The sequence below is a fragment of the Lampris incognitus genome, chromosome 3, assembly GCF_029633865.1.
Source record: "Lampris incognitus isolate fLamInc1 chromosome 3, fLamInc1.hap2, whole genome shotgun sequence".
Classification (NCBI taxonomy): Eukaryota; Metazoa; Chordata; class Actinopteri; order Lampriformes; family Lampridae; genus Lampris; species Lampris incognitus.
Genome location: NC_079213.1, coordinates 9,755,452 through 9,778,754, shown reverse-complemented (window position 1 = coordinate 9,778,754; position 23,303 = coordinate 9,755,452). Strand labels below are relative to the sequence as shown.

At 43.3% G+C, this 23,303-nt stretch overlaps 1 protein-coding gene across 1 annotated transcript; it reads left to right on the top strand.

The window, feature by feature from the left end:
* The first annotated feature begins 1,959 nt into the window (after positions 1 to 1,959).
* scyl2 (SCY1 like pseudokinase 2) lies at positions 1,960 to 21,160 on the top strand. The gene is made up of 18 exons (XM_056276344.1): positions 1,960 to 2,080; positions 3,807 to 4,003; positions 4,569 to 4,726; positions 5,253 to 5,397; positions 7,623 to 7,772; positions 8,132 to 8,353; positions 11,216 to 11,332; positions 11,947 to 12,072; positions 12,653 to 12,829; positions 14,040 to 14,162; positions 14,643 to 14,756; positions 14,956 to 15,088; positions 15,192 to 15,310; positions 15,434 to 15,534; positions 16,492 to 16,561; positions 17,524 to 17,601; positions 17,731 to 17,850; positions 18,254 to 21,160. The coding sequence occupies exons 2-18, from the start codon at positions 3,827 to 3,829 to the stop codon at positions 18,881 to 18,883; spliced, it is 2,760 nt and encodes a 919-aa protein (XP_056132319.1). The 5' UTR covers positions 1,960 to 2,080; positions 3,807 to 3,826; the 3' UTR covers positions 18,884 to 21,160.
* The last annotated feature ends 2,143 nt before the right edge of the window (positions 21,161 to 23,303 follow it).

Sequence of the window (23,303 nt, the reverse complement as noted above, 5' to 3'; positions counted from 1 at the left end):
TTCACACACAATCCCCACACTCTGAGCCTGCGGTCTTTAATAGACAGCATGGTCTCTTTACACTAAAGCAGCACACCTCTTCTGTTTCCTGTACAGAGGCGTTCCACACACTCAGTTCTACCGTTATGTGTGTTGATGAACCCACGAGCGTGTTCTTCATTGCAGACATCTTGGTACTCTTTGGTGCTTGCACTGCTGAAGAAAAATGGGAGCCAATTGTACAGCCTCGTCTCATTATATAGACATGTTGCAGCCGTAAATGGGGCCCACTATTAGATGGGCATTGACTTAAATCTTTTCAGTGCTACGTGCATGTGCGAGGGGGTAAACCCACTAGCGATGGCCTAGAACACGGTTGGTAGGCAGCCACATGCAACACAGACACACTCTTCCCGTACGAATGGTGAACAAAGGCACCGCTCACTTTTTCAGCAGGAATTGTCTAGTCGGGTGTCGGGTGCGGTTGTATTGGAGTAGTTTTACGAGTACTAGTACATGAGGACAGGCCCGCCCACAGAAATGACTGGGCCCTTGAAAAGATCCAGTGAATACTGATTCCAGCAATACTGGTATCGGTGCATCCCCTAGATTAATATAATCATCTCAATTTTGTAAGACTACTTTTGACAGCAATAGAAACTGGATATTGACAAATCTGATATTATTTTGAATAATTTAACTTGGGCTCATTAGGTTTGTGCACACTGGCAACTTGTTTCACATAGTGTAGCTATTAATTTTGATCAGGTGATTTTACATATCAGATAAAGAATAGCAAGTGAATAGAAGCCATTTGATGTTTTTAATTTTGTCTGTAGCATGATATCTGAATATTAGGAAAATACTGGTAAGTGTAACACTACTGTAGGAAAATACTGGTAAATGTAACGCTACTGTAGGAAAATACTGGTAAATGTAACGCTACTGTAGTCTGATGCTGTTCTTGTATCGTCTAATTTATTTCTGTTAGAGATGGAGGGGAAAAAAATAAGGGAATTTCTCTTTTATGGAAAAGATTTGAAAGTGAAGGTAATATACCAGGTTTGCTGTAGATGACTTCGTTAATTTTATGTAATCCCTTAAAATGGCATGTAAGCCATTAAGTTGTTTGTTTTTCTCAAGCTTTTAAAAAAACTTATTTATAACACTGCATTTTAAAAGATCGAGGAGTTTGATGATTAACACTTGGAAAATAATGTTTTTATAGGGCATAAAACAATCCAGATGACTTGAATAATTTCCTAACGATTTTAAGCTTCATACTGAGTTTTACTGTTCTTGTAACATTTTATCCAAGGGTTCAACCCTAACTTGATTTCACTTCACATTATTTGTTCTTTGTAAATATCATTCTTAGGATGCACTTTATAAATGTCTGAACAAGCCTTTATGATGATAAAATGATCAAATAAAATGTCACAATGTTCACTGAAAGAAAGCCCATTTTCTTTGTTTGAAGATTTATTCATCGCTGGCAAACACATGTGCGTCACACACTTAACTGGGCGATCAAACGAACCCTAGTTCCTCCCTGTAGTCCCCTCCTCACACACCATTGGCAAAAATACCATCATTCACCTAATTGTAATGTTTGTTTCTGTTATTGTGTAACTGTCTTGTTCGTGATGACATGTGGAGTTTCTGTTGTTGTCCACGTGTGCACTGGGCTTCGGAGTTTAATGTGTACCAAAAACAAATTCCACCGGCCTTGGTCGTGTGGCTAATAAAACCAATCTAATCCTGTCTAATCTAATCTAGAGATCTGGCTGCAGAATCCCAGTTCGAATCTGTCGGGAAGTTCATCTCATTAACCGGTTGTTCTAGCTGTAAAAATATGACCTGATTGGAACAGGCGATTGACTGACCACCTGTTATTAGTAAGACTGACGATGAAAAAAAAACAAACAAACCCGGAAGTAGTGTAGCTTTCCAACTAGCTAGGCTAAGCAGAAGAAGAAGAACACATTCGCGCTGCTGGCAGACATGGAGGCTGTTTCTCACAGCCGCCACTGACAGCTGTAACACTGAAAGTTCACCAAAAAACTAAAAAGATAATCCAGGGATCCTCGCCGGTAATAAGGTAAACCGAAGTGATTTTTGAGGATTTAATGTTCGGTGGCGAGACGGTGTCGTCCGAGGACAAGACTTTGATGATGCTAGCTCGGCTACCGTTAGCTGGCGCGTTGTGCTGTAAAACTAGGCTCTTGTGGTCAGGCGACACAAACATAATGAAGTCGGTAACCCCCGTTAGTGCTAGCTAGCGTTACCTAACCAATGATCTTCACTGCAGGATCCCTTTTTCCACCAGTCTCCTTTGACAGCAGTGCTCCGGGTCTTAGCAGGTAACGCTAACCTTTTAGCCCTTTACGACTGGCTATAGGGTAGTTGGTCGCAGGCACTGGGAAACGTCGGTTTTAAAATCTCCCTGGTAAAGTTGTTTTTAGTCACGTCAGTTTTCAGAATGTCATGGCCTGTTTTGAGTTGTCACGTCCGGCATGTCGAAGTTACCCAAACGAAATTCCCGAACTGCGCCCGAGTCATGAAAGCTAACTTGCTAACGTTGTTAGCTTACATTTGCGCAGGTGTTTTCGGGTGATGGCCGTCTCTTATTTTTCTTCTTCTGTATAATTTTGTCCTCAAGGCTGTTGACAACCTTTTACTGTGTAATTAAGGTCCCTAGCAACTCGTGTTTAGTATTGCAAGGACTTGAACGATGCAGCCGTCAAGGGAACGCAACTGAAAACACAACACGTAGGTTAGAATGTGAACTATCCTGATAATCTACCCCGTTTTTTCTCCCCTTAAATTGAATAAAATGAAGCCTGTCTGACCAGTTGGTTTAAAAAGCGTGAAAGATTATTTAGAAAGAGACAGGGGGAAAAAAAGGACCTATCAAGCCAAAAGCTCTCTCCCCGCGATCCATTTAAAGAAGGGATGGGCAATCTTATCCAGAAAGGGACAGTGTGGGTGATGGTTTTTGTCCCAGCCAAGCAGCTACACACACCTGATCCCACTAATCAACCAATAGTCTTTGCTGAGGAACTTGATTAGGAGACACAGGTGTGTAATTGGTTGGTTGGACCAAAAACCTTCACCCGCACTGGCCCTTTTCTGGATAAGATTGCCCACCCCTGATTTAAAGTCATCTTGGCTCGTCACTCTGTTAAAGCTGTTGCCAATTGCCCAACTTTAACATGAACCACTTTGGTGTTTAACTCAAGTTATGATACATCAGTGGCAGGCAGACGGACATACAAGCAAAACGCATCTTGCCAGTGTCTCATCCAATTAGGAAAGAAGTTATTTTGTTTGATTATAGCCTAATAAAAGAACATTGTATCTTCTGTAGATTTTGTTTACAATTTGTGCATGTATGCTTTGGTTGGCATTTGAGATTAACATGAAAATGAATAGTGATGTCCTACGATTAACAACAGACTATTTTTCTATGTACGTTAGCCCCTAATATTTCCAAGTTTCTTTGAGGCATGTGAATGTGAGCCTAAATTTGGCATGGTTAAATCTGCTGTTTTGTCTGTCCTCTAATACTAGCTCATACATCTGAAAATGGCTTGTTCTCGCTTGATGCTGATGTGCAAATTCCTCTGCTGATTTAAAAAAAAGCTGACAAAGTGGCAGGTGCTTCACAACGCGTGTGATGGTTTGCTCTGTGCTTTTGCCTGTTTCGAAAAAGGGTTGGGCTACTTCTTCCTCCCTGCATCCTCGTCACTGATTTTAGAGACAACTTGTGTTTCAACATTTTACCCACTAAGCCTGTCTACTGTGGTGTGCCCCCCTCACCTCAGCTGTGAGGTCAGCCGTGAACATGGAGTCCATGCTGAACAAGCTGAAAAGCACTGTCACCAAGGTGACTGCTGATGTCACCAGTGCTGTCATGGGCAACCCGGTGACGCGGGAGTTTGAAGTGGGCCGCCACATTGCCAGTGGTGGGCCTGGCATGTGCTGGAGAATCTATAATGGCACCAAAAAGTCCACCAAACAGGTATGAGTTTTTCTGTAGCTCCGTTTCAACTGGGCTATTTCAATGCAAATTTTCAGTAGTGAAAGTAGAAATGAACGGAAATGCCAGAATATCGGGGGGGGGGGGGGACCCTAATGTTGCAAAACTGTTTATGATTGGTTGAAGTGGAGTTTTTTACACGTTGATAAAGAGATCATGTGATAATGGGCAATGGAAAGAGTTTTAAAATTTCTCCCAAGAGCAAGTAACCTTTTATCGACCAGACTTTTTCAACCATTTTTGTGTTTTGGTGACACATTTCTGCTTACAGTGGGATTGTTAAATTGATTGTAACCAGAAAGCTGAAACACATCTAATTCCCTTTAGATTTTTTTTCTAGCTTTTAAGTGCTTAAAATTCATTTAAAACTAGAAAAAAAGAGATGCCTGTGTGTGGGCTTTGGCCTACATGTCTTGGTTGATTTAAAAGGCATAGGATAGTGACTGTGCACTGACTCTGCTAATATAGTCAGTCTAGCATATTCCACAGCAATAATCGCTTGTGGACATGATGACGCTAAATTTGGGACTTGCTTTTGGCCTGCTAGGAGGTTGCAGTATTTGTGTTTGACAAGAAGATGATAGACAAGTACCAGAAGTTTGACAAGGACCAGATCATTGACTCCCTGAAAAAAGGGGTGCAGCAGTTGACCAGACTACGCCACCCTCGTCTGCTTACTGTCCAGCACCCTCTGGAAGAGTCCAGGTGAGTAGACACATACATCAGCAAACAGACCTGTCCTGCAGTTTTTCCTCTTCTTGAAAATTAAATCACAACTCTGACTCATTTACATCCTCTTGAGTGTTTGTGTGTGTGTGTGTGCACATGTATGTGTGTACACCAATCAGCTAAAACATTAAAACCACCAGAGGCCACTGTCATCAGGAAAGACCATCGCCATAAACGGGCGTATTTGCTCTACAGTAATGTTTAGGAAGGTGGTACGTGTCAAAATAACTTACACATGAATGCCAGGACCCAAGGTTTCCCAGTAGAACATTGCCCAGAACATTGCCCAAGGTCCAGTTCTGACGCTCATGGTTCTTGTAAGCACAAGGGTTGACACACTCTTGCACCTGCTCTTATTTTGCTCTCATTTACCCTGGTAGGTTCTCAATTTCCTCTTTTGCTTCTGCTCCCATGATTAAACCCCTTCCTGCACAAGGATGACTCAACACTGTAGAGCAGTTATTTCAAATGAGACAAATAAAAGGTTGTGTCGCATCCTCAGGGACTGCCTGGCATTCTGCACAGAGCCAGTCTTTGCCAGTCTGTCCAACGTGCTAGGCCAGTGGGATAATCTGCCCAGCCCTGTGCCCTGCGACATCAAGGAATACAAGCTCTTTGACGTGGAGACGAAGTATGGCCTGCTACAGGTGAGTCAGAAAGGCAGTCAAAATGCCAATGAATAAGCCACTTTAATCATTACTTGTTCTAGTGAGGTTAGTCATTGGCTAGCAGTAGGAGACTGGCTTTATCTTGGCCTGTAACACATGAAACAGACAGGAAGGTAGCTAGGCAGACAAGATGTTCAGAGTGCCTAAGAGCCAACTTAATGGTGCATTATGTAATATTTTAGCCTTACTGAAAGGGGCTATATTAATTATTTTAGTGTAAAACATTCAAATATTAACATTATCAACAGAATGTGAAGAAATAACAGTTCTGACTTTATGTCAAAGACGTCTATGTATTATGTTGCAGAGATATCCACTGAAGGTAGCATTCTAACCAGCTAGCCCCGGCCCGGCACGTTCCGTCTTGTAATACCACTTTGTACCTCAAGAAGTGATAGTGAGTCACTGTAGCATCCAGTCCGCCCTCAGTCCAACGTGAAATGACGAGGAAGTGGCGTTGCTCTGACGGTACTGGAGCGCACCCTTCGAACAAATGCTCGTATCTCAAAAACTATAAATTGCACAGCTAGATGTTTACATCCTGAGTGTCACAAGAAGTCGGCAAACATTTTGATGTATTATGTGTCGGAACAGAGCGAGAATTGAGGACATTACAATGATTTAAAAAAATTGAGTAAATTTGGAAGATTTTGTGTCTCAGCTTGAGTGTGCCATGTACGGTCATGTAATGTCAGTCTATGAGCCGCACACCCTCCAAACAAATGCTTTTTTCTTAAGGTCCGATATTTTTTCTTTGTGCGTGGCTCGACAAGATTGCCTACGTTTCCATGTATTTTTTTGTGTACGTGCATGCAAAATTGCAGCGACGAGTTAGAAATCCTTGTGACAAAAGCGCAGTTCTGTCCTAAATTCCCATAGTTCCTCTTGGGTGAAGTCCCTTTGGGAGGGACTGTGCACATCGCCCCAACTTTCTGGTAATATGCTGCCCCCTATTTGTTTGGAGGTTGAATTTGACAGTTGGCCAATTGTTACACATATCCCCTTTTAAAGCAGAACGTGATAACATATCAGCTGAGGTTGGTAAATGGTACCAACACAAAGTGAACAACTGACACACATCCCACTTTTTAGTTTTCTGGATTCAAAAATACAGGAGCCAGGGTAGTGGCTGATGATGAGATGAGATGAGGAACCAGTGTCGGCTGTTTTTGATGTTTCACCTCTCACCCCTCAAAAGACTTGGCTCATGCTTGCAGGCCACAGCAAATTATGCACCAATTGCAGCAAATAATATCTGGTGAGGGTGCTTAAAAATGGAATATTTTGACAAATATGCCTTATATCGGCTGCCTTTTTGTTTGAATTTGTTTGTCTCGCTAGCTTTGACTTGCTGCTGAATTTTAGAGGTTATGATTTGACTTACCACCTTTGAATCAGCACTTGCTTCTCTGTGGTTACTCATTGGCCAACAGTTGAAGTCTTGTTGCAGTGAGCATCTGTTTAGGTACTCATGACAAACACTGCTGAAATAGCATGTCTACTCAGCAACCCTTGCCTGGACAACTGATGGTTTAAAAAGAAAAAGAAAAAAAGAAACATGTCTAGGACAGTATAAAAAAGTGCTATTTTACCTTATGGAAATCATCTCAAGTGCTTCAGTTTTGACTTAAACTTAATTCTTATTGCAACAAATCCAGTTGTCGGGCAAGTTGTACTTTCATGTAGCCTGTATTTGGATGGATGCATTCCCATGCTGTTGCCTTTCAGAGCCAGTTGAGCCAGCTCAGTTTCAAGCCCCACAGGTTTTATGTCTGTTGTTAGCTGGAAACCCGACGAGTACTCACTGTGCTCTGCTGCAAAGTCAATAAACGTGTTGCTAGGCTATACATATGGACTGGCCTGTGAGTTCAGCGTTGGTTTGTTCTTTTGTTGTCAGATTGTTGAAATGTAGCATCATGGAGGGCATTGCTTCTTCAGTCTTTTACCCTTTCTCTTTCATTTTCTCTTCCAGTGTTTTCTTTTTCTTGCTGTTTTCTCTGTCCCTCTGGCTATGGATTGTTTTGCGTTCTTATTGTCTAATCCCTCTTGTGTTATACTCTATCTGTCCCTTTTTCTCCCTCTCCCTCTCACTTTGGTCCTAACTTGCCATTTCGTTCCCCTCATTTTACTTTTTTTTTCTTGCTGTTATTAAAATTATACCCCCCCCCCCCCCAACTCCTCCTCCTCAATCTCTCCTGCCTCAGATCTCGGAGGGCCTGTCCTTCCTCCACAGTGGAGTGAAAATGGTCCATGGTAATTTGTGTCCGGAGAACATCATCCTCAACAAGAGCGGGGCATGGAAGATTATGGGCTTTGACTTCAGCATTTCTTCAATTAACCCTTCAGACGCAGAGGTGAGTGTTTGTGTGTGTGTGAGAGAGATTTACCATGTCAGGTACACTACTGTAAATCTTGGATTTTATTTTATTGTTTTTCCCCACAGCCAAAACCATTACATTTTCAATAGGGGAATTTACTGGTTAGTGATGGGTCATAACGGAAATGGGACACTTTATCTGGCCAGATGTCATCATAGAATCTATAATATGAATGTAGACTTAAATACAGATTACTCGGTTCATTTGCCTAAAGGACACAAAGTAATAATATCATGGAACGAAACATGCGAGTGCTGTCACAAGTGCAAGATGTAGTCGTTCTGTGTGTTTTTGCTCTCACACTCCTGTCTTTTTCAACTCCTCACCCCTTTAAGCCTAAGTACACATGCAAAGAATGGGAGCCCAACCTCCCTCCGCTGTGCCTGCCCAACCCGGAGTACCTGGCCCCCGAGTACATCCTGTCAGTCAGCTGTGACTCCGCCTCTGACATGTACTCCCTGGGTGTGGTTGTGCATGCTGTCTTCAGTGAGGGCAAGCCTGTTTTTCAGGTCAACAAGCATGACATCTTCAAGAGCTTCAGCAGACAACTGGACCAGGTGAGGCAGAGGGAGAGTGGGGTTGTGGAGACAAACAATTTAAGAAACTATGTTGTTATTCTATGTTAAGTACACTGAGAGAGAGCCATGAAATTGGAGTCAATTTCAATGTTTGTGCAAACCTACATGGCCAATAAACATGATTCTGATACATGTCTTACTCTTTCTCATAATGACATGGATAAATGGCTCTCTGTCCTCTAGCTGAAGTACAGCCTCGGTACTCAACAATAAATAAAGAACAGACTTGGAGAGAAATTGTTAATTAGTTTTGTTGTGCATCTGTTGGTCAGTCATACCAGATACAGATTAAACCCAAAACCCTATACTGCAATTTTGAGGACAGCACTGTAGTATCTCACATAGAAAAATGAAAAAATGGTGTGTCGGGAGTGAGAGCATTCTCAAAGGTTTGACATAGTATGTCATCCATTTTACAGTCATACACAACCGTATACCTTATGCCATGGAACGGCATGAGTATGCAGGATTTCTTTTGAGCTAATCGCTACAACAGGCAAATTCACCAATTGGTCTGTTCTCTTTGGTCGAATTTGTGCAGATCTGTGAAATCACCTGCTCTAGTGATTGGATGTTAGGTAAACCTGCATACTCTGAACCATCCATGGTGCAAGGTTGTATTTGTCTGGCTTTTGTTATACGTTCTAGAGAACAAAAGACTGTTTTGTCTTTGTTTATCAGTGTAGATGACCTTCATAGCCAGACATTATATCCATTTTTAAATAGTTTGTGTTATCCTCAACTGGGCTTTGAATAGTATGCAGGAAGAGAGATTCTGGTCTGTATTCCTGCTGGAGCTTCAGTTTGGACGACACAAAACCAATACGTTCCTTCTGGTCTTCCATTCCTCATCCCTCAAGAAAGTAGGGACAGACTGTTGACCACAGCACGCTAGCTAACCTAGCCAGGTCGGTTAGTGTCAAACTCGACAGAAACAATCCCATCGGGTTATTTAACATCTGCTTGCTAACCAACAAGGGACTTCTACTTTATGACCTACTGAATGATCGTAAGTTTGATTTCTTATGCTTGACTGAGACGTGGCAGCAACCCAGTGACTTTTCACAGCATATATCAAACTGTTCCTCCTGGGTTTGTGTGCACCTGCAAATCACGATACTTTACAGTGGAAAGTGTCTTGTGTAGCTGTGCTTGTGCACGTTTCATTTGAGTCCGTTGCCCTATAAATCAAGGTGCCTAATCCTGCTATACTAACCACTGTTTATCGACCACCCAAACCCAACAAGTTCTCTAACAAACTTTGTTTTTCTAACCTTGTATTTTTGTCCCCTAATGTAATATTACTGGGTGACTTTAATATACACATGGACAATGTCAACAATACCCTCACAAGGAATTTTACATCATGCCTGGACAATTTTGGATTACAGCAATATATTGATTTTCTTACACACTTTAAAGGACACAGCCTTGATCTGATGTAACTCTTCCTTATTGCAGTTTATCTGGTTTTCTCATTTCTGACCACAAGGTAGTGTCTTCCAATGTTAACTTTATCCAAAACAAATTTCTTGCGTTCCGTCTCGTTCCATAACATTAAGAATATTGATTTATCTGCTCTTTCTAGTGGAATTGAAAACCTCCCCAACAAAGACAATTTATCCATCCCAGATGAACTGTTTTCTCATTGCAACGATGAACTTTATAGTTTTTTAAAGAGTCTTGCTGCTTTAAAAACCCAGTCGGGTTCCTTTGCTCACTCTGCTCCTTGGTTAACACCTGCATTACGCCAGCTTAGAGCTCATGGCCATAGCGTGGAATGCCTTTATGCGAAAACTGGCCTTGTTGTTCATAAAAGACAACCACATACTTGATAAGGAGGCTTTGTCCACAGCCAAATCATCTTATGCGAAGTTAATTAGATCAGACCTTTTTTAATGCCAAAATTGAAAATATTCACCAGCAATTGACCTCTTCGAACAATACACGTAGCCCCCAGGTTATGAATGCCTGACTTACAAACTCCGGTACTTACGAACCGACCTCCGTAAAGCCTATTATTTTAAAAGATTGAGTTACACACAATGGTTCATACTAGCCAGTGCTCTTTGGTCTTCCCATCAAGTGTCTTCATAAACTTCAATTGGACCAGAATTCAGCTGCCCGTATCATTACCAGAACTCCTTCCATAGATCATATCACTCCTGTCCTCAGCAGCTCCACTGGCTCCATGTTAAATACCGTATTATCTTTCCAAACTCCTTCATATCCACACACCCTCCCGTACGCTCAGATCCTCTTCTGCCATTCAACTCACATCGTCTGCCCACTTGACTACCATGGGGTCTAGAGCCCTCAGTCCTTCTGCCCCCCACTTCTGGAACTCTCTCCCACAAGATGTTTGCAATATTGACTCTCTTTCCACCTTCAAATCCCATCTCAAAACACACCTTTTCAAACTGGCATATCCAGTCTGATCCTGACTTTAATGGTTGCACTCACATTGACCTTTGCGCAGAGGATTTTTATACCTGTTATTTTTGTATACCCCTGCTTTGTTTTATTTTTATACTGTCCGATACTGTGCTGCTTGTTTTTAACTGTTTTGTAAGGTGTCCTTGAGTACTCTGAAAGGCGCTCATAAATGTATTATTATTCCACTCGGGGAGCTAACATGAGTCATCACAAAATTTCAGGTTGAGTCACAAGGATCTGGAGATGAATATAATTGATTCATGAAATTAAGTTTTAGATATTATGTTGATCATAAAGGTAACTATTGGCATATACTTAAATACTTGCATGTCAACAATAACACATCATTGTTCATTTCTTTCATACTCCTTTTTTTCTCTCCTCTTTTCCCCCTTTCTTCTCTAGTTGAGCAGCATGAGTCCAGCGCTGTTGAACAAAATCCCAGAGGAGGTGCGGGAACACGTCAAGATGCTGCTCAGCGTCACACCCAATGTCCGACCTGATGCCGACCAGATGACCAAGGTCTGCATCCTCAATGCAAATGCCCACATGCATGTACACACAGAAATGTTAGCTGCATTGTCATTATAGTAGCTTTATTATGTCATTGAAGTCACAAAGAAGAGAAACTAAATGGGGGAAATGAAAAAAAAATCTTCCAAATGTCACAAAAATATCTCAGTAGCTTGAAATGGAAAAGTTGATGCGTTCGCAGTAGAGGCAGGATAGAGATTTTTGAACATCTTTAATTGAAAGTTCTATTCATTATCCGAACCGCTTATCCTGGTCTCGGGGATGCTGGAGCCTATCTCAGCAGGCATTGGGCGGCAGGCGGGGAGACACCCTGGACAGGCCACCAGGCCATCACAGGGCTAATTGAAAGTTATTTTTGTCAGTTCAACTTTTTTTTTTTTTACTCTTGGGTGTTATGCTCCTTTGTGCAGGGTAATTGTTTAATGAATTGTTTAAAATTTGCTAATGGAAACGGAACTGATTGTTTTTTGTGTTTTTGACCTCAGAATTATGCTGAGACATGGGCCATTGTTGCCTCAGCGTTGTACTATGTACAGTTTTGGTAAACGGTTCTTGCAGTAATGTCTGTTCTGACACCTGAGTTTCCTATGTGTGTAATCCAGATCCCGTTCTTCGACGATGTGGGCGCCATGACCCTGCAGTATTTTGACACCCTGTTTCAGAGGGACAATCTGCAGAAGTCCCAGTTCTATAAAGGCCTGCCCAAAGTCTTGCCTAAACTACCCAAGGTAATCACAACAACACGGGACTACTTTCGCTCTTGGGGAAACAGAATGGTCACCCTGGAAAACCCCGGTGCAGACTGCTGAGACATCCACTGCACCCAGTGGGAGACACTTGGTTTGTCTTCACTTAAGAGCGTTTGTCTCAAAATAAAGTGTAGACACAGTGATTTGCAGGTCAACCCACACAAAAATCAAGCTCAGACACTCCTGAGTCTTTTCCACAGCAAAATTATGGGATTTTCCTGGACCTCCAATCCTTGCCATCAAATCCTTGTTGATAAGCCCCCTTTCTGGACTGCCAAGTTGAATCCATCTTTTCCCTGGAAAGCCTCCTTTCAGATTTACCCAAATCCAGGGATTTTCATTGTATCAGACCAATGATCACCTCCATAAAATCACCTCCTCTTTACATTGTGTTTTTGATTTTTTTTTTTTTTGGAGCATATTAACTTATTTTTACTGCTATGGAACTTGGAATTTGTGTGATGTCATCCTGTTCTTAATGTCAAAGATTCAACCAAATTAAATTGACTCTCATCCACTAGTAAATACTATTTGTCCTCACTGTTCTCCTTTCTGTCAGAGGGTCGTGGTGCATCGGATCCTGCCGGCACTGACCTCGGAGTTCGTCAACCCGGACATGGTGCCCTTCGTGCTTCCCAATGTCCTGCTGATTGCTGAGGAATGCACCAAGGATGAGTACATCCGCCTCATCTTGCCAGACCTCACACCCGTCTTCAAGCAGCAGGAGCCTGTCCAGGTAAACATACACAAACAAGCAGTTGTTAGTACATAACAGGTGTAGGGGCTGACATGCCTAAATTTCTACAAAAAAAGCTCAAAAATAGATACTCCCCAGTCCAGGCTCATCAAAGTGAAGCTGAAGCAGTGGTGAAGTCAGTTAAAATACCTCCACTGTGTCAGCAGAAGAAAAAAAGACACTATTTACCAGTTTACATATTGTCACACATGGTAATCATCACACAGAGGATCTTGTTTTTCCCACATTTTTCCAGAGTGACTAGCACAATAAGCTGAAACGAGCATACAGAGCTGTACACATGCACTCCTCAAGTAGGCCTGAGTGCAGGATGACCTACAGCGTTGCATCCTTGGTGCAGTTTTTTGATGGCAGTTGTCTAGGAGTATTGGCAACTAAATCAGCATGCACAAGTGCCATATTCAAGTGCCCTTAGGCAAGACGCTGACTCTTAAACAGTTGCTAGGATGCTATACTGTGGGTCACCTGGCTCTAATCTTCTGCAGAGGGGGGCCAATGAAAGGAACATTCATTTTTATGAATATTCACATTATAATTTGTAACAGGTTTCACAAGTGTTGGTATCTTTAAATGTACATTTACTCATGTTTAGCATATCCTTTGTTTATATGTAATTTGTTCCCCCCATTTCATTCATTATATATATATTTTTTAAACTCAGGTCTTTTTTGTGTAGCATTTATTTGCCATGGTTCAGTATGAGTACATTATTAAGCATGGGTTTGCCAGATATTTAGCATTGCCTTTCCTTTAGAAAAACATTTAGGGCAATGTGAGTCATCTCGATTTTCATTCTTGATGTAATCTATTTTGTGCTCTTGGCATTGTGTGTTTAATATTTTGCATGGATCAGTGTAACCTTACAAGTGAAAGTGCCCTATAAAATGTTTGTAGTTTGTACTAATACTGTATCAACACCTGTCTTTCTCTCTATTCTTATTTTCATGCCTCTTTAGGCTAGCAATATGGTGAGTGGTCTTTTCCAAGACTATCCTAAACTAGTATTCACCAGTGTCTGTTTGTTGCATCTCCAGTAATACTTAAGAAAAATAATTTCATTCGCCAAAATCATAGCCTCCTATTAACTGCTATTCATTCTCTTAACATTGGAGGAGAACAGAGTTGTCTTGCCCCCAACCACCCCTTTTTGCCCCTACCTAGTTCTTAACCATGTCTCTGTGTCATGCAGATCCTGCTGATATTTCTGCAGAAGATGGACCTGCTGCTGACCAAAACGCCAGCAGAGGATATCAAGAACAGTGTGCTGCCTATGGTCTACCGAGCCCTGGAGGCCCCCTCTGTACAGATCCAGGTACAGGGAGCAGGAAAGGGTCCCTTCCATCCCTATCATAACCTTCCCTATTTGCCTTCAGATCAGTCACCAAGGGAAATGTCACCCTTTATGTTGAGTGGTTGGACTTAACGTTTATGTGATTAGGACTGCAAGTAATGGTGGGGGGTTGATACTGAATTTGGGCTGCCTTAAAGTAGCCTGATTTTGTGGATGTAAACCTTATAGATATTTCTAGTAAAATACTGTTTTGTTGCTCTAGAGATGGCCTCATCCTAATATCACACTTGAAAATTTAGAAATTACCTGAAAAAAAAAATTGTCCCTGGGACATTGAATTGGATTAAGCAGGTATGGTTGGATAGATGAATGAATATGTGGAAAATTCACTTGGAAATTTTACATTTGCATAAAAGTAGAGCCAAGTCCACCTTAGACACAATAAGAACTACTCTACTTGTCCCATGTTTGTTTAATAGCAACTAATCTGTGCCCTACCAGGAGCTGTGCCTGAACATCATTCCAACATTTGCCAACCTGATTGATTACCCCTCTATGAAGAACTCCCTAATCCCCCGCATCAAGTCAGCCTGCCTCCAGACCTCCTCACTAGCGGTGAATTCTCATCAAATTAACTCATTACATCTCTCTCTCTCTCTCTCTCTCGATCTGCATTTGCCATCAGTTATTACTGATCACCCGGGGAGCTGACTATAATCTAGGGAAATTGTTTCATCTGTGTCATGGTGATGCTATACCCAGCTCTGTATCCATTCTGTCTCTGTAATGTGTGCTTACGTTTGTCCTTGTGTAGGTGCGGGTGAACTCGCTGGTGTGTCTGGGGAAGATTCTAGAATATCTAGACAAGTGGTTTGTCATCGATGAGATTCTGCCCTTCTTACAACAGATCCCCTCTCGAGAACCAGCTGTACTCATGGGAATCCTTGGTAACATGTTCCATGTATTCTTTTCACTCCTTAATGATTAACACAATTTAGCAGCCTTGAAGGATAAATGTGTGGTTGTTGGATCATTTTTTTTTCTCCTCAGGGATCTATAAGTGTACCTTCACCCATAAAAAACTCGGCATCCCCAAAGAACACCTTTCCACCAAGAGCTTGCCTCACTTAGTTAGTCTTAGCATAGACAACAACCTCAATCTCAACCAGGTGCGTGGCAGGCATATGGCAAACATGCACAAACAGGGTCGCTCACCCAAAACAGTGGAATTTCACATAATTTACCCTCCAGTCCCATCTCCTCCATACTAACAGATGGATCGTGTGTTTCAGTTTAACTCGTTCATGATGGTGATCCGGGACATGCTGAATCGTATGGAGGCCGAACATAAGACCAAGCTGGAACAACTGCATGTCATGCAAGAACAACAGAGGTTATTATCCCTCTATTATTATCCCCAAAAGAGAGTCAGTAATTCCGATATATCCGTGTGTCAACCTACCAGCATCTGGGAGAACTCAATTGTATTCATGTCAAGTGAGATTAGTGTAAGTGCACAGAAGGTAGATTACCAGTAGTGATGTGGCAAAATGTGGATTTCAAATTAGCTGCACAATGCCACAAATAGGCATCACAGTCATATCACGATGTATGGATTAAGCTATGCTTGAGGAGGGAACATTTTTATGGGCGGGAGTTCATTCCACCATCCTCACTGTTGAAGTGGGCATAGTAACTTTCCAGAAGTAGAATGGAGAGGGTGAGCAGGTATAAATATGTTAACAGGGTCTTACTGGTAAGTCATGCAGTTTTTTGAATTACTCAGAAATCCAGCAGTAATGTGTTTAACTTAATGTGGGTAGCAACCGGTAGCCAGTAACAACTAGGCAAGTTGAAAACGAAGCGCACAGCGTCATAGTGGATTCTTTGCAGTGGTTTGATTGAATGGGCAGGGGGACTGCTGAGAAATGCACTGCAGAAGCCTGACTGAGAGATAGCGTGGGCCTGGACTTAGGGAGTGAGAGTTTGGTTTAAAAATGAAGCCAAACCATTTCTGCTGCTCTCTAGTGCCTGTTCTTAGGCATCCTGCGATACCCATGCAAGTGAACGGACCAAAGTATAAAATATAAATACAGGCCAGATAAATTTTTCCCTTAAGTGTGGTCTGTTATTTCAACAAGTAGATATGTCAGTGAGGCAGGCAGCAAATCCTCATGCATATTGATGGGGATTTTAGCCAGTGTTGGACAGAGAACCTGGTTGTAAGTGAATGTATCATGTTTAGGATGAGGATGATAGTGAGGCTGATATTACTAGCTGGTTTGAACACCAGTGCCTTTATTCATATCCCCTTTGACTCGGTTTTCTGGTTGTTTTTTTTCAATACCAGGAGCATGACCATCTCCAGCCAAGGGAACCAATCAGAGGAGACCAAGAGCACACCCAGCCCCGGCAACCAGGTTAGAAGTCAATTCCATGATGACTAAGACAGAGGTCAGGAGAGAAGGAAAAAAAAAGATGCCTGTCTGTAAGGAAAGTGTACACAGGCACCTAAGAGTTTTTAGATGTTTTGATATTCACATGCGTCCAGTGTGGGAAGATGGCGGCGCGAATTCATGTTTGTGGCGGCCTCACTCAGTGTCTTTGTCCACGTCTGCGTCTAAATTTGTCTTCGTTTGATGGCCGGGAGAGCTTGGTCTGCTGCATCCTATGGGCCCAGGGACCACGACCCTACCTGGAGCTGTGCCCAAAGAGGTAACACCGAGGGCAGTCTGACAGGATGCGGAAGCGGGGCAGTCTAAGCTAACTGCTAGCCCAAGCAGACCGGCAGTTCCGATAACACCAAGGGTGGTCTGGCGGCGGCCTCGCCTAGCCTTGACTGTGTTTTAGTGTCATCGTGTGGAGTGCGGGGAGGTGTGTCGAAGGTGTCTGGCTGGGAGAGCTAGTGCTGGATAGGCTGAGGGAGTTTGGTCTGCTGTATCCTGTGGGCCCAAGGACTGCGGCCTTGACCAGAGCTGTGCCCGAAGAGGAAATGCCAAGGGTGGTCTGACAGGATGCGGAAGCAGGGCAGGCTAAGCTAACTGCTAGCCCATGCAGACCGGCAGTTCCGACAGTTATCCTGGCTTGGCGTTGATTCTCCTGGACAGTGATTTTTTTTTTTAGTTGTATGTGTTGCACTGCTGTGTGTTGGGGAAAACGATGTTTAGTTTCATGTCATGTGTGCAAGTGCATGAAATGACTGTTTGATTCAGATTCTGATGTACATAGATACTAACAGGGATGTACAAAACCTTTTTTTTTTTAAATTTTGGAAGTCACCACCATGTCAAACTACATGAACATCACTAAAACGAACTGAACTGCAAAGTCAGAGGAGTGTATATCTGCATTTTCCACTAACATGTTAAACTCTGCTTTTCAGATTGATGACATATTTGGCAGTACAGGAGTTAATGGGAAAGAGAATGGATCTTCAGCACCAGCCTCCCAGCCCAATAGAGTATGGCAACTATCTCAGGAACAACACACATTTCACCCTTTTCCCATCAGGTTTTGTAGTAGTCACCTGATATTTCTTTTTAAACATGGATTAATTATTGTTCTTTCCATGTATATCCTGTCTCACTAGATGTCTCTCACACTGGAGGAGAAGCAGCGATTGGCTAAGGAGCAGGAGCAGGCAGCAAAACTGAGGAACCAGCAACCCTTAGCCCCACAAACTGTTAAACCAGCTACCACCACTTCACAGGTAATACAAACACACAAAATACAAAATGTTTGTCCGTAAACCATTAGGGATACAAAATAGTAATTCAAGATACTTTGCCCTTATTGCCTATGCTGGAAGCATTGGCAATAAGGACAGATGCCAAGCTAGGGGCTCAAATAACAGCAACTGCTCCAAATGCAGCTCTTGTTAATAATTAATTGCTGACACATTACAGTATTTTGCCAATATCCTGTTCCTGTTTTTTGGCATTCCTGCAAATTGTAAGCACCCATTCACAAATCTGCAGACATTGTCAAGGTTGCCATTTATCCCCAAGCTGTGTTACAGCAGTTGTGAGATGTCGGTATATCCACACTTTCTCAAGAATGTCTCCCTCAAGACTGTACATGACTTCTGTCCTTCTCTCTTGCTGTGTATGCAGGCTAAGGATCTGACCAGCAGTCTTCTGAACAATATGACGTCTCTAAATAGCCTGTCTCTGGCCAACACTGCACGACCTGCTCCTGTCCAGGGTACCACCATAGCTGCCTTCCCCTCCCCCAGCCCCATGATGGGCTCCATGGGCACCCCTGCAGCAAATGGCTTCAACCCAGCCATGGGCTTCCAGGCAGGGGGGATGGGCATGTGCCCTCCAGGCCCCGGACTCTATGGGGGCATGGCCACCACTACCAGCACCCCAAACTTCACTGCCCTGCCCCAGAATCAAGGAAACCCAGGGCAGACAAACAAAGCTCCTGACATGTCTGCCTTGGATAATCTCTTCACCTCCAGCAAACCCAAAGTCACCCTCAACCAAATGGGTCCCAAGGCTACCGCCGGAACAAACACCCCTTGGCTCAATCAGTTTGGTTCGGCCCAAGCTACTCAGACTGCTCAACTCCAGAGTGCACCATTAGGCATGGGAGCAGTGCCCAGTGCATTTGGGATGCAGGCCAACCCCTTTTTCAGCCCACATAACTTTTCCCAACCCTCCACTGCGCCTAACATGAACCAAAGCGGGCTTAAACATAGCACGTCTGTCAACAATGATCTCAAAGACTTATTTGGCTAAGTGTAACTGAAAAGATGTAGGAGTCAGTATATTCTTCTAATGACTGTAAGCAGAGGAGCCTTGAACATTTTCGGTAACACTGACTGAATGTGAAAATGGTCAATCCTTGTTAGAGCGTTGCTGTATGTATTTTCAATCTGACCTGGTAAGAATTCTGATTCTTTCTTCAGCTCGACCAACAGTAAACTGCACCTGAATTCCACTACGACTTGAATGGAAGGACAAAACGTTTGGGGTGGGAAGTTCTCATTCTGTAACTGTTCTCAATCCCCTGGGGGTTCTTTGCTACTGTTTTCTACTTGACACACTTGAGTGTAACTATGTCACAGGTTACAGTTAATTCCTGTTCAGTTTATTCAGGAAGACGTGTATTAATGTTAAACAGTGAAGAGGAAAATGGACTCACTTCCTGAATAAATTTCATGCAGCATTAATACTTTACCCTGCTAGACAGTTCTAAGACACGTGGCTTCTCACGTGTATATTTACCTAGTGGCTCTCATTCTGACCAGTTTTTTTGTAGATGCGTCTGCTTTACCTGAGATCAGCAGCTTGGCTTGCAAATAAAGCGGGGCGTCTGCTCCCAGTGGGCGGCAGGTTGAAATGTAGCACTGACAAAGCCTGCTGTTCAGCCACTCAGCTGGATCCAGAAGGCTTCTCCATCCATACTAGAGAAATGGAGCTTAGATGGGGTGATCTGTGCTGTCTGCCCTTATGGCAACAAACCCCTGCAACTGCATTGAGCGCAGTCCTTTGAATTCAAATGGAACGATGAGACATTTTTTGTCTTGTCAGATCATTGGTTTTCCTCTCTGGTCTTATTTCATCATCACATTGTTATCCTGACATGGAGCAAGATCCCTGAATAGAAGGCCACCTTCAAGATCACGATTTTACATTCTAGCCAACTTTTTAAAAAGCAGATTTTCAGTTGCTTGCATATTGCAGTGGGGGTGTGTACACAAACTTGTATCATACCCATGGAAATGCAGTACATGATTGACCATTATTGTAAGGCTTCTGGTGTGGGATGTATGCAAGTACAATAGCAGTCTCATAAGATACTGAAGGAAATTTGGTAAAGACGAACCATACTCGCTGCTTTGGTTTTTGTGCCTTACATGGCTATTTTTTTTTCTACAGCAAAGATTTGCAATGATGAAAAGTCATAATCATGCGATTATCAATGTTCCTCCATGTTGAAGGTTGTTTCTTGTCACCTCGGATGTCATTTTGTTGCATGTCACTGAATGGACCACAGTACGCGTGTGAAGTTTGATTTTGCTAATGATTCCTGCAGATTCCACTAAACATGTTTGTCTCGTTTCACATATCAATTTGGATTGGCTCCGATTCACTGAACCTTTGAGGCATCCAAACTAATGAATTTCCTGGGCCAATGACACGTACGATGAAGAAGATAATGATCTTGCTATATATTTTGAGTTGAGCACTTTTCAGCTTACAGGGGACCTCTACTATTGATATTTATGAAGAATATAGAGAATTAAAAACTAGAAAACTGGGAGACCTGGTATTTTTATGTACTTGTGATAACAGTTGAGAGGCCTTAGTAGTGTGCAATAATCCCTTTGGGCAGGTGAGTGGACCCCTGGGGTGCATCTCAAGTGACCTTCCATGTCTCCTTTCCTATTAATTGCACTGACCTAGAACAACCGCATAGGTTTGAGATTTACTGTATAGATGCTGTATAAATCTGAACTCATTCTAAATCTAATGTTTTTGGGGGGTTGCTAGTATAGGTTTTTGAAATGCATCTTGATTATACTATGTTTCTCACTAAATGCTGGGGGGGGGGTTAACATGCCAAAATATATTAAATTAATTTTTACTGTGAATAGGAATAGCACCTTTCTACAAGGTGAGCTTCTGCTCAACCTGAACGGTTAGTGTCATTGGTTACTGAATTTGATGATGGGGCTTTACAAGTATATTCCTCTTCAAGTTGAAATCACTTGTCTTTTCTGTGATCGTTATGAAAAAACTTTTGATTGGAGTAAAGTGTATCACATTGTCCCACCAGGACCCCAAAGCAGAAGCAGGCCTATTCTTCTACAAGAGTTCTGACCCTTTGTATACTAGTTGTCATATATATCTATATGTATATATATAGATATCTATATATATATATATCTATATATATATAAAACATATGTGTGTAGTGTGGCCTCTATCAATCTCGTATTGTGTGTTCAGGTGGTGTTATCTAAGGTGGTCTGATGAAACTACATGTACATGAAAATACACAATCTAATATTCTCCGCAGTTTCCTGTACGTTTTTGAAAACGTTTTGCTGTAGAAACTGGGAAAATAGTCTTTATTTAGAGGTAACATGATAGCGAATATGTACTTTAAGCACTTCAGTAGTCGTGATCAAGTGCTGTATTAATATAGCTTACGGTGATTGCATAGTTATGGCAAAAAGTAGCCTTGGGATAGAGTTAAGGTGAAACTTAAACAGTAAAATGTAGCTTATTAAACTGTAAACTTCAACGCTCACATGGGCAACGATGGAGAAACCTTGAAGGGTGTGACTGGGAGGAGCGCCCCCCCCCCCCCGATCTGAACCCAAGCGTTGCCTTGTTATTGGACTTTTGTGCGAGTCATGGATTGGCAATAACAAACACCATGTTCGAACATAAGGTATTTCACAAGTGTACTTGGTACCAGAACACCTTAGGCCGAAGATCGATGATAGACTTGGTGGTCGTATCATCAGATCTGCGGCCATATGTTTTGGACACTCGGGTGAAGAGAAGAGCAGAGCTGTCAACTGATCACCACCTAGTGGTGAGTTGGATCAGATGGCGGGGAAGGCTGCCGGACAGACCTGGCAAACCCAAACGTGTAGTGAGGGTGAACTGGAAAGGTTTGACGGAGGCCCCTGTCCGTGAGGTCTTCAACCCCCACCTCCGGAAGAAGTTCTCGTGTATCCCGAGGGAGGCTGGAGACATGGAGTCTGAGTGGGCCATGTTCAAAGCCTCTATTGTAGATGCAGCAGGCAGAAGCTGTGGTCAAAAGGTCATCGGTGCCTGTCGAGGCGGCAACCCAAGAACCCGCTGGTGGACACCGGTGGTGAGGGAAGCCGTCAGGCTGAAGAAGGAGGCCTTTCGGACTTGGTTGGCCCAGGGGTCTCCTGAAGCAGCAGACAGGTACCAGGAGGCCAGAAGGGCTGCAGCTTCGGCTGTTGCGAAAGCAAAAACTCGGGCGTGGGAGGAGTTCGGCGAGGCTATGAAGGAGGACTTTCGGTTGGTGTCAAGGAAGTTCTGGCAAACCATCCGGCGACTCAGGAAGGGGAAGCAGGGCTTGACTCAGGCTGTGTTCAGCCGGGGGGGTGGAACTGTTGAACCGGACTGGGGACGTTGTTGAATGGGGGAAAGAACACTTTGAGGAGCTGCTGAACCTGACTAACACGTCCTCAGTGGAGGAGGTAGAGTCTGAAGACTCAGGGGAAGCCCCACCCATATCCCTGGCAGAGGTCTCTGAGGTAGTCAAAAAGCTCCTCGGTGGCAAGGCGGCAGGTGTGGATGAGATTCGCCCTGAGATGCTGAAGGCTCTGGACATTGTTGGGCTGCGGGAGTATGGGGTACTAGGGCAGTTGCTACAAGCCATCTGGTCCTTGTATAACCAAAGAGAGCTGTGTCCGCATTCTTGGCACAAAGTCAGACACATTTTTGGTGGGTGTCGGACTCCGCCAAGATTGTCCCTTGTCTCGGATTCTGTTTGTGATATTCATGGACAGGATCTCAAGGCGCAGCCAAGGTGAGGAGTATGTCCGTTTTGGGAACCTCAGAATTGCATCTCTGCTCCTCGCAGATGACGTGGTTTTGTTGGCTTCATCAGAACGCGACCTCCGGCACGCACTGGGGTGGTTTGCAGCTGAGTGTGAAATGGCCGGGATGAGAGTCAGCACCTCCAAGTCTGAGGCCATGGTTCTCAACCGGAAAATGGTGGATTGCTCCCTCCGGGTTGGGGATGAGTTGTTGCCTCAAGTGAAGGAATTCAAGTATCTCGGGGTCTTGTTCACGAGTGAGGGTAGGATGGAGCGGGAGATTGACAGGCGGATTGGTGCAGCATCAGCAGTAATGCGGACATTGTACTGGACCGTTGTGGCGAAGAAGGAGCTGAGCTGGAAGGCAAAGCTCTCAATTTACCAGTCAATCTTCATTCCAACCCTCACCTATGGCCATGAGCTTTGGGTAGTGACTGAAAGGGTGAGATTGTGGATACAAGCGGCTGAAATGAGTTTCCTCCATAGGGTGTCTGGGCTCAGCCTTAGAGATAGGGTGAGGAGCTCGGACATCTGGAGGGAGCTTGGAGTAGAGCCGCTGCTCCTTCGCATCAAAAGGATCCAGTTGAGATGGTTCGGGCATTTGATTAGGATGCCTCCTGGGCGCC